Genomic DNA, 11,813 nt, shown 5'->3' on the forward strand with positions numbered 1-11,813 from the left:
GACTACAGAGGCGTTGGCAAAGCTGAAGGACTTTGGGTAAGATGGGCTGATGCTTGCAGTGCCAGTTGCAACTAAATTACATAGTGAATTAATGGGTTTAGTTTTATTTCATTTGTTTAGGGTTTACAATACTGTACGGGAAAACAGAACATTTAATTGCAAATGCAGATGTGTCATGACATTCTGTCTTACTGTCTCTTTTTCAAGAGTGTCAGGAAAGGAGAAATGTAAAAAGCTCAGGAAAAACATGGATTTTACATTGCAACAGGCTGTTAGTAAAGAGCTCTGATGCTTTATTCACATGCAGCTTATCATCTTTTTTTGTGTTCAGGGAAAGCATAGACATTATTTATTTATGTTAAAAAACCCCACCCAGTCTTCAGGACAATTTACGTAGTTTCTTCATAATGCTGAAATCCAGGTATTCATCCAGAAAGCTGTTAACAATCCCAGCTGCACCCAGGGTTGTCAAGCAAATTAGAATCATCAAATTCAAATAAAACCCTGTTAACCTAGAAGTGGAGAGCAGAGAAATACTGTTATGAGCTGTATGTGTTCACAGTGAAACTGCTTGTCCACACCAGTTAAGAAGAGGTGTGCAGAATCAGTAAGGATCACTACTCCAACGCTACCTTGGGGTGTTTTGGTCATAAACTGTTCCTGCATGTGACTTTTGCGTGGGAGAAGAGAGATTCCTCATATCCTCTCTATGAGAAAACTGTGTTTCTAAATATTCCTGTGGAAGTTAGGGACTTGCTCCAGGATGAAGTTTCCTCATCCCATGACATGAAGACCTGTAGGTAGAGCCACAGGCAAGCTTGAGCACCTCACGGCAGCTCTAGGTGTAGGAGTATGGGAGAGAAGCCTTCGGGGCCGAGGGAGCGGTGTGGGTGTCCCTCACATCCACACCTGTTGGGCCCTGCTGAACTGGGAGGGATGCTGCTGGTTATCACTTTGACTTGGAGATGGATTTTTAGACCAGAAAGGAAGAGCATTGATCTAAAAAATCAGTGATTAGGGCACTTGCTGGGGATGGGAAAGGGTCAGGTTATTTTATGTGTACAAAATTGAAAGGTTTCTTTGGAGAATCCCATCACATTAGCATTGGAGAGAGGTCAGAGGAGCTTGTCAGCCTTTGATTTATAGCTAGCTATCCCTAGACCAATGGAAGCTGAAGGGGTTAGGGGCTCAGGCACTGCTGCGAGTGTGGGGAGGCCAGGAATCTCACTGGTGCCTAAAGATTTGATATAAGTAGCCTTTCTAGCTATGCTATGTCCAGATGTGGATTTGAAAATGGTGATGAGATTTTCTCTGTTTCAGGAGAGCGTGAAAAAAGTCTTTAGCTTAGCCCTTTAAGTATCTGTCAGAACCAGCTGGAGGGAAGGGTGAAGAATGTACCCTCACTTTGCTCATTTGCAAAGGCCTCTCCAGCACAGAAACCAGGTAGAAGGTGCACGTTCCTGGTGTGTTCTTAAAAAATCCAGCCTTGGCAAACCTAAACTGCAATTCAGTAAAGTGCACAAGTATGTGTGGTAACCACCTCTGTGAGCACACAGACCAGGTTTGTCTTTATAACCGGCAGGGCTGTAGTCAGTGAGTGTGGTTCAGACTCGGCATGAAGACTAATCACCTTCTCGCTACCAAGGCTGCTGGAGGCTTGCTGTATGTTTGGGGGACAGGTTCTGGATGCCTGGCTGGTGCTGACCAGCTGAATTGCCCACTGGAGGCTCTCACCAGGTAGCCCAGTAGCAGTGGGCCTTGGTGAGCAAAGTTGTTTTCTAGGGCTGCCAGACTGACACTCAGCACTCTCTGTTCAATGTAAAGAAACTAGAGTGTAAACCTCAGTCTAATAGTAAAGCCAGACACTGTTCTTAGGTTTCCTTGAAAGGCTGAATCTATTGGTTTAAGAGTACTGAAGCATGGGAAAGATTTCTTGAACAAGGAACTTTTTAGTTTGTTGAATAAAGAAAAGTCTGTTATGTTCTGCTTGTTCATTTATTTACAGGGTTTTGCTCCCCAAACTTCCTTAATAGTTGCTAGTCTTCTGACTGGTGTTGATTGCATCATTTGAATTATTGCTCTCTTACTGGGAGATATGAAATTATCTCCCTATATTTGCTCTGGAAAACATAGCCTCTCCCTTCTCTTAAGCAACAGCTCTTCCAAACTGGGTAAAGGATTGGTGGAGGTTGTAGTGAAGGAGAATGGTAACATCAGTACACAAGCTATGGAAAATAGCCCCGTAGTACAGTCCTTTGCTGCTGCAGGATTATTCACTACAAAGTAGTCTGACTGTTTTGTATCTTCCTCTAGAAATACACATCTCAAGTCTTTTAATTTTATGACAAGCAGATAGCATGCTACTTTCTTTTTATGACCGATACGTGTGCTGGAAGAGGAGCCTTAGGTCAGGACACCAAAGATAGTGTTGTGGCTTCAGTGAAACAAAACAGTGTTTGCGTGTTTATAGCAGAGGGGTGTTTAGCCAGTGTGCGTGTTACAAGATGCTGTGCACTTAGCATTCATTAACATATGCTTATCTGAAGCTGTGTCCTCTTATCTGTTTGGTGAAAGTTCACCAGCCTACAAGGCCAGATTTGCTTGCTTCCTTTAGTGCATTTTGCATGGCTAGAGTAAAGGTCTTAACATGATAAGCTTGAGAAAAAGTGAAAACAACAGACAGGCAGGCATGGTGCAAGCCTTGCCTGAGCAGTCTCCTATTCTACAGCAGTCCAGAGCCTGCAAAACTGTGTTAGTGTTTCCAGACCTCCCCGGGTCTGGTTGCCAGTATGCTCGGTACAAAGCAGGCACCCACAAGGTGAGGATCAAACCTTTCCGCTCTCGTGACCTGTAGCACGTGCACATCTTAACCTAGGCTTCTGCTGTAACAGCCAGACCTCTTCCCTGAGGGTTTCTGCTTCAGACCTCTTGCTGACATTTTACACATGTTGCATTCAATTATGGTCACTTTTCACTGCCAGTCCTTGGCTCTCAGCCCAGCTTCAGACCACAGCCCGGAGCTTTTAACCTGCATTCATTTGGTAACTCCTTACCTTCCCTTCACAGACTGTATGTAACCATGGAAGTACTTGTAGCGGGCAAACACGTACAACACACCCAGAAAGGAAGCTAATTCTAAGGAAGAAAAGATTAATAGGAGGGGAAAAAACAGTTAGAAAACTAAAAAATTAAGATTGTTGACATTTAACCACTTCAATTATGTTTTCTAGTTACACAGCTCTAGGGATTTTCATAGCTACTCATACCCTGGGAAGTTACCTTGGGAAAGAATCATTCAAAAGAAATATATGCATTCTTACACAAACTACAGGAGGCTCTTGGTATGGGTTTACAGATAGAAGTGAACATAGGACTGTCCAAGAAAACCTAAAAGCATTCCCTGAAAAAGAGATCTCAAGAACTGATGGGAATCTGTAACCCCCCCAGACTGGTGCCTATCCCAGAGGCAGGATAGCGTTGGAGCACTGTGGCTTGACCCGGCGCTGTCATTTTGTATTGTTATGGCAGTTCATGCTAAAGGGGAGTGTTTGTTTTGGAGAGAGAATCTTATTTATGTTGTTAATAACCTGCTTTGCATTTATATAGCAGCTTTTATCCAAGGACATGAGAGAAAGCTGTAGTGAAGTTAGCTTTCTGACCTCCCTGTGGGAAGAGTATAAAGTCACCTCCATTTGATAGATGGAGCAGGGTGTGTAGGTCAGTTGTATTATCCAGGACTAAGCAGTGCTAGTTAATTTTGTGTTCTTTCAAATCGTGTGAGTGAGCATTACAGAGGACAGCTTTTACTGTGTTCTGGATTAACTTGTGTAAACATACCTATGGGAGATACTCAGCTGAAAAAATTACTTAAAAGGGAGGCCAGCATAATCCTCCTTTTCCTACACGTGACAGCACATGTCTGTGTTGCTGGTTAGCAGCTGTGATCTTCCTTGATTCAAGTGTCAGTCTATGAGTATGTGTATTATTTCATATCCATTTTGTTGACTTAAGTGGTGTTACTTCGGATTTACATCAGATTTGCAGTGGAGATGGGACGCTAAGAGAGCCTTAAAACAAAATGACTGTTTTGGAGCAAATGTAGAAAATGGAGAAGCAAGCTAGTTGTTCAGGAAGGAGAGGTGTAATGGGCACAAGCTAGTTACCCTTTCTCCAGCACAGAGACTTCATGTTCCTAAAACATCAGCTGGAGAAGAGTTAATAAAGCAAAATGAAAAAGTTAGACTGTCACAAGTTCTAGCTCTACAAGAGTCCACCCCATCACTGGTAGGGGATATCATGGACTAACCTTGGAGAGCCCAGCAGAGTGACAGCTATGAAAGCTCTGTGGTGTCTGAATTCAGGACATTTGGCCAAAAGATGCCCCCCTGCTAGGTGCCTGAGAAAACATAATAGGTTTTCAGGAGTCCCTGCTGCACAGCTGAAGTACAATATCTGTGTCTGGAGATGCTGCTGTTACAACTGCACTTCAGTGTGCCGTGCTATGTCCCAGAACAAACAAAGGAGTCATAGCCCAGTGGTGGTGTCACTCCTCTGGGATGTAAAAACCCAAAGGTTTGCTGGCTCAAGCCCTGTCTCCATCAGGCAGGGTCCCAGCCACAGGGATGACCCGAGTGTTTTCAGGCTGCCTCCTCCCAAGGGACGATAGCTATGCTTGATGTCTTGTGAGAACTGTCCTGTAATGTGCAAATAGTTGTTAGTGGGATGCATCTGGGAGCTGCTTTTTCTGAATGATTCACCCTGAAAATCCACTGAAGGTATGATAAATGTGCCACGTGCTGGCTCCTTGGTTTGCAGAGAGAAGTGAGAGCTGGTGGGGCTATGTGAAATGCTGTGACTAAGTGGGGATTTCAGTGTCACTGAGCATTCTTCCAGGAAGGCTGTGCTAAGGTAATGCAATTAAAAGAAGGGAAAAAGATGTCTGCAGTCATTTACATCTTGATAAAACTAAAGTGTTTTAAAAATTTATGTAAAACTTCTCAGTCCAAGATACAAATGAAAAGTGTTTACCTTGATTAAAAAACCATCCTGCAGTCCAGAGGACAGTCAGGAATATTGGGTAAAACTCCACACAATTTTGTCTGCAGAATAAATTTGAAAGAATGTTAGGCTGGAAAGGAAAAGAACTATGGATGGTATTTGCAAGAGGAATCAGCTTTGGCCTCATTTTGTTGCCAGTAAAGTTAAAGCTATTGAACCCAGTGGGAGCACAGTCAACCCAGCATTAGTCACTCTTAAAAATTCTCTTCGTTGTAATGTCAGATACAAACTATTTAAACTATTTTCCTAGTATTTAAACTTAGACAAGGATCTGGATCCCAACTACATGGAAATAAATACAACAAATAATCCTAAATCAAGTGCCTGTGCATCAGAGGCAGGCAGGAATTCCAGCACACGGATCTGATGTTAATCGCTCATCTCCGTACTCGGTAACGTAAGTTGCGTGGGCCAGCGTTCCTGGGGCTGCAGGAGGAAGCACAGAGCTGTGCACAAGCAGCTGGCACTGCTCTGCTGAGGCCAACTGCCTTTATGAAGTGCTGTCAGACACAGACAGCACACGATAGATCTTCTTATGGCAGGGACAATAACACCTTTATTTGTGGACATCATCAGTTTTCCCACCAATATTTCACTGGGATATCTTTTCTTGGTTGTCCTGAATGAATTTCTTCTTAATTAGACAGCCTTCTATATTTAACATATTCTGTTATCTAATATGTTGCCTAATGTATGTCTCGTTATTGTTACCCCTTACACCTACAGTAACAGCAGATAGGATTGTTTGAAATAAATATATATACTTTACATATATATACTTTACATAGGGCTATTAGCTAATCGCAAACTGAAGCCCACCTACTTAGACAGGCTATTCCACTGTTACCCACTGTGAAGACAGAGGTTTTCTGTGCTCTTGTCTTCCACGTGTTTGGTGTTAGCCACAGTCCAAGCACAGTTTGCTAGATCCAGAATGTCCGAATTCTCTAAGTTAAAATCCATTAGCTCTCAGCCCCTTCTTAGGTTTGGGTAATCTGATTTCCTAGTTTGATCAGAATTTGAGCAGTGACTGTTTTAAATGAGCTGAGCTTACCCCATTATTACTAAAATAATAGCTGAACCATTTGAAAAGTGATCTGGTTTGGGGTTTGGGGGTTTTTTTTGAGCAAAGGATGCAAAGGAAAGTTAACATTTTAAGATAATGTTTTCAATGTTTTTACTTCTCTTCTGGACTGAATTGTTATTCATTGCCACCATCTTAATGATCTCCAAACTTACTGTGCCCGAAATGTTCTGTCAAATTCTGGAGCCCCAGTGACAGCTGGGGGCATGACCTTGTGCTTCATTCTTGACTTCCCCACCAGCCAAGCAAAATGACCTGCAAGCAAAAATAAGGGCTCATGAACCACACAGTTCCTCGGTTCAGTTCCGTCCCTAACACGTCAGTATTTTTTTAGAAATCATCATTCTTTCCATTTCATTTGACAGAAAGAGACCAATATTAGTTGAGATCTTATCTTCAAGAGTAACACACATGAGGAAGGGGAAAAATTGCTATTTCAGAAGTATATTCATTCTCTTTTTGCATTTGCTACTCTAGCTATGACTTAAATATCATTCCACCTCATCTGAATCCTAGAACTGCACCACCTAGGAGCAATCTAGTCACTGCAATGTCAGCGTGCTGCCTTAGCAGTGTCTCAGTAACCAAATTGCAGTGGTGGAGGTCACTTCCCCACTTGTTTGAATAGCATATGGTTATTTTGTTTTAGTGACACGACCAGCTATGATGCTTTGAAGTATAAGCTAGTGTTACAATCTTTGGAAACAAAATCTGGTAGCCACCTTTTTAAACTTATTTACCCATATCTTATAATGCATGCTTTTTCCTTCTGTTGTTACTGTCTTGGACTCTCAAAATTCGGTATGTTGTAAAGAGAAGAGATCTGCAACTGGGGATGCTGTTCCCTGATCTCCACCTCATCTGCTGGAGAGCTCTGAGAGCTATCTGTTGGAGGACCTACGCTCTTTCCACCTCCACTGATTGGAGCTGATAGTACTTACCTGTCTTGTAAAAAGCATATTTTAGAACTGATGCAGTGCGATGAAAAAGATAGATTACTTACTGTACAGTGACTAAATATCCCTTACCAATTCCCCCCCCCCCAGCTCCAAGCCAGTCAAACACTCTCTCTGCACTTCTGACTTGTATTTCTAGGATCACTTCTGATGTGTGCAAGTGTACCTCATTTTACTGATGTCCTCAATGCAGAAGTCTTCCCCTGAAAGTTGAACAGTGGCTCACAAGAACAAAAGGCAATACTCAGACAGCATTTTTCTGTATGCAGCAGACCTATTGGGCATCACCCTGTTTGACTTTAAAACTCCCTCGGTACCTAGAGTTATTTTTCTGGCTATGTTGTAGTCACCCTGTGTGAGAAACCAGACAGCCACCTGAGTTTACTGGAAAGATTTGTCTAAGGGGGAAGCCTAGAGCATACCTTCTGTCCTCCCTTCTGGGAGCAGTGGCATTAAAATACAGCTAGAGATATTAGTGGTGCTGCCCTGTGCACCTCATGTCTTAGCCTTGCAGCCAAAGACTTTTCCCAAAAAAAGTATTTTCCCATCTGTCTTCTCCCCATATAAGTAATTATGGGCTCTGTTCAAGTGACCTCTTAACCTTTGCTCTCCAGTGACTAGTCAGAGCATCTCAGCTATCTCTCTGTAAGGCAGGTTTACAGCACCTTTCGTTGTATTTGCATCCAGCAAGGCCTCCTCCACTCCCACCCACACATCTCTTGTTATGCCTGGTGATTCATCTGCTATTTGCCACCTTGCAGCCCTTTCAGAAGGGAAGAATGGTGGCAGGGAGCATGCTTCAGGGAGTCAGAAACCCACGGAAACACAAGAATTACCTCTGAGAAATATTTTCCTGGAAAACTTAACTGAAAAGTTGCTTTTTAACTTCTGTCACCCTCAAAATTATCTATTTTTTATGACAAATTCTACGTGCTGGCCAATCTCACCTGGCCTATCAAAGTGGGAGGTGAGCCATAGTGTTTTATGCAATGATGGTTTTAGCCAGCAATGCGTTCCTTAGTTTTTGGCCGCACAGACCCATTCAATGCTTACAACCAGTCCAGGACCAGTTTTTTTCTACTGCGAAGCTAAGGCAAGCCAAGGCATCTCATTGTATCCAAATCAGTTGGAAAAAAACCTTGAACAGATGCTGGACAAAAATAAATTTACTGAGGAAAATAAGAAGATTAAGGCACTGTAGGGGCCAAATTGTACTTGGTTGTTCAGTACAGTTAACCAAAGCAAATCGTCAATGCCACGGCATAACCCTGGCCTCAGCTCTAATGCAATTTGCCCTTGGTGTTGCTTGGTCTGCAAGGCTCTGCTTTGAGGGGCAAAGATTTGCATGTGGGAGACTGGGTAATCGCAGGCAGAAACAAGTTGTGATCATACTGTAGTACAGCTGGCCATCATAAAATCCTCTCCTCTAGTGCTTCCACTGTGACTGATGGGAACTTTGCTTCACCAGGGACAAGTGGGCTTTTATATGCCAATGTAAACCAAGCTGTGGCACTGCGTAATGGGAGAATTAGAGTCATGTCTGTCACCTTAAAACAAAAGGTGAGCCTGGTGTGCAGAACAAGACAGGTACCAACCAGGGTCTCAAAAAGAGCTCAGGAAGGAATAATTACTGTATTTTTTGTTAACTGCATAGGACGTGCCTTTTAGTTCCCTTCTAGTGAATGGAAAGCAGTGATCTAAGTCCAAATTTAACTTTTGTGATTATGGTTTAACAAGGGCTAAAGTAAATAATAAAGCAATGGGAGAGCTCTTCTGCCCCACCCACTGGAGGTGCTGTCATGAGGACCCCAGAAAGCACTGCAGCAGGAGTAAGTAAAGATTTTCATAGTCTTTTCTTCCCTCTGTATCAAGTTGTTCAATTCTAGCAGGCTAAATTACATGACTGAGGTAGTTACAAAGTATGCTTGACTTGCCTTTGTTTGATTTTTTTTGCTTTCATCTTCAGGTGGCATATATGGTTACCGAGTTAATATCTTTATGCTGAAAATACAGGACAAAGCAGGCTTTCAAGGAACATTACTCTCAAACATTTTATATGTGTTAAAAAGTCAGTAGAGAAGCAGATAGCTGTATCACAATGTATGCTAGCACATGTTAATTTGCATGGCCTGGCCTAACAACCTTTGGGAAAAAAAAAAAAAACAAACAAACAACAAACTTTTAATAATGTCTTGCAGGGTCCTGAAATTACTAAGAGTGATTTTAAAAGGTGCTAGTTCAGAGAGGCTTCAAAATAAAGGAGTAGTGGGACTCCAATCCTCCCTGTTCTCTCCTATATCAATGACTGGGATTTATTCTGTCCTTTCATTGGATTCCCTTGTTTTCTCATCAGTCTGCAAAACACGAATCTCTCAAGCAAATCGTAGTCGCTTAAAATGGATTCATGACTGCAAACCACTTCCCGTATTGTTTCTGCTCTGTCTTTCTACCTTAGAGCATTTCTTGCACAGCTTAATCTTCAACTGACCTAATTCTTTGAATAACTCATGGTTCTGAGACACTAAATCACCTCTGATGATTGCTAAGTGAAACCTGACTTCCAGCACTGCTTCAAGGAGTTCAGGTTGCCCCTTAGCACGTCCCTAACTCAGGACTGGAGGCTCAACAGAGTAAACCAGAAGAGCAACCAGAGCGCCATGAGCTCTGTGTGTTGTATTTTGTTCACAACAAGCAGTCATGGGCTGGGCTGCTCCTCTTACATGAGCTAGTTATAACACATGCTTACGACACCTGTTTCACAACATTCATTTGAACTCCCATAAATTAATCTGTGTTGGTTTACCCATGCTAGAAAGCATGCCGAAAGTAAGCCAAGATGTGATGTTTTAAATCAGATACTTACAGGGCTTTACTTTGGGCTTGATATCAGACTGACAGTGTGAATTAAAACACAGGTTATTTTGTCTTTTCTGTGATTTTGACTAAGATTAACAAATATGGATTAACTATCACAAGGAAGAACATAGGTATTCTCCCCCTCCCTTCACAGTTTCAGTACCTGTACAATTCCCTGAGTTTTCAAACTGCAGTACTTTTCTGGATAGTGTTTGTTTGTTTTTAATCCTTCACACTTTTATGTTAAAAATCAAGGCAAGCAAGTTGAACTTTCACAGAAGTTGATGGTAAATATTGCCACCAGATAGAAATGTTCTGTGAAGATCACAAGGGTATGTTGTAGCTGATCGGATGACAGGAATAAAAGAATGTAAATTTTACGTGCTTTTGATTTGCCTTCTGTTGTATTGGGCTTTTTTTAACCTGGAAGGGTCACATTCTCAAGCTTTTTTTCTGCAGGGTACAAATGTTATTTCAGTAGTTGAGGCTTTGAGAACAAATAAACAAACAATCAAGCCACATAGATAGGTTGCTAGATAAGTTGGCAGTCCTATAGATACTTGAAAAAAAGGCAGAGTAATTATTTTTGACTTGCTCTTAATCTCATACTAGTATAGCGCAAATGCCTCCAAAATGTATCTTGCTTCCTGGTGTAAACACAACTATATGAATCAACATATTTCAAAGAGAATAATGACAAACATTAAAAATGCTACCGCACTTTTAGACTGATACACAGAGAAAAAAGTATCTCGGACTTGCCCACTTTTTTCCCTAGTCCTTGATTCTCAGAGGCATATCAGCAGGGGATAAAATAAAGCCATTTAGACCTTAAAGAAATGTCATGATGAGGACATAATACAGCATATCTCATATTATTGCTGCGTGCTGTAAAGATTTGCTTTCTTCTTTCATTTCAGATACTTAGTATATCTCTCTATTTCAGGAAACAGTTCTTCCAGCACTTACAGTCCATCATCGGTGTATTTGATTTCACAAACTTACTCTCACTTTTGAGGTTTTCAGTTGTAGAGGTGCCTAAATAAGAAGTGAAACCAAGACACGGTGTGGCTTTGGGGGTAACTTTACAGCTAGTTGCAAGCTCTCAGAATAGTACGATTCCAAAAAGTCGGCAAACAAAACAGGATTGAAAACAAATTAGTTTCTCCCACAGGGAAAAGTAATCTGTCCCACTGAGCCAACTCCCTCTCAGACTACAGAGAGGGTAAACAATGCTCCAGTGAGAAAAATCCTACGAGTTCTCAGAAATTAAAGATACAGAACAGCCAGTTTATCATTAAATAACTTCCAGTACTTCAGAACTGTTGAAAACCTCCCCAAGCCCCAGCCACACAACCCCACAGATCTTACATTGCTGGAAGGCGGAAAGAAGAGAGACAGCCGCAAGCAAAATTAAATCACCAGCCATGTTCCCAGCAGCTTCCGTGTGCGAGCAGGATGTGTGTACAGGAGAAAGAGCTTGAGTGAGCAATAAGGAAAAACAACAGGTGGGACAATTATAGTGCTTTTCAGCACTGCAACAAACGTCTGCCTTAGAAATGAAACAGCCTAACTTTTTTAAGACAGGAGTGCAAAATTATGGCCATTTTTCATTCCTGAAAAAGTTCACATGCAGTCAGCCAGCCCTGCCTGCTTCTTGCCTGTGTGAAAGCGCAGAGAGAACAAAACCAGCCTTTCCTGCCTCGGTAGATTCAGCTGTTCTTTTATGCCTTAGATTTCAGTTGCAATCTCTTTGGGGGCGAAGACTTTTTGTTCTGCGTTTGTACGGGGGCTAGTGCTGCCAGGTCTGCATCCAGCACCAGTAGCACTGCTCAAAGCAGCAGGTGCAGGAGACATGA

At 42.1% G+C, this 11,813-nt stretch overlaps 1 protein-coding gene across 1 annotated transcript; it reads right to left on the reverse strand.

The window, feature by feature from the left end:
- Positions 1-277: 277 nt before the first annotated feature.
- On the reverse strand, positions 278-11,545 carry MGST2 (microsomal glutathione S-transferase 2). The gene is made up of 5 exons (XM_026847981.1): positions 11,326-11,545; positions 6,298-6,397; positions 5,029-5,099; positions 3,054-3,135; positions 278-512 (listed from the first exon to the last, which is right to left on the reverse strand). Exons 1-5 carry the CDS (start codon positions 11,381-11,383, stop codon positions 380-382), a joined length of 444 nt encoding a protein of 147 aa, XP_026703782.1. The 5' UTR covers positions 11,384-11,545; the 3' UTR covers positions 278-379.
- Between the last annotated feature and the right edge of the window lie 268 nt (positions 11,546-11,813).

Source organism: Athene cunicularia (assembly GCF_003259725.1).
Source record: "Athene cunicularia isolate RWA chromosome 4 unlocalized genomic scaffold, athCun1 chr4_part2, whole genome shotgun sequence".
NCBI classification, from domain to species: Eukaryota; Metazoa; Chordata; class Aves; order Strigiformes; family Strigidae; genus Athene; species Athene cunicularia.

Coding starts and splice junctions, on each gene's coding strand:
- MGST2 (XM_026847981.1), bottom strand. CDS start 11,383: ATGGCTGGTGATTTAATTTTGCTTGCGGCTGTCTCTCTTCTTTCCGCC. Junction 6,398..11,325: donor TCTTTCCGCCTTCCAGCAAT/GTAAGATCTGTG, acceptor TTTTGCTTGCAG/GTCATTTTGCTTGGCTGGTG. Junction 3,136..5,028: donor AGGATGGTTTTTTAATCAAG/GTAAACACTTTT, acceptor TTTCTTCCTTAG/AATTAGCTTCCTTTCTGGGT.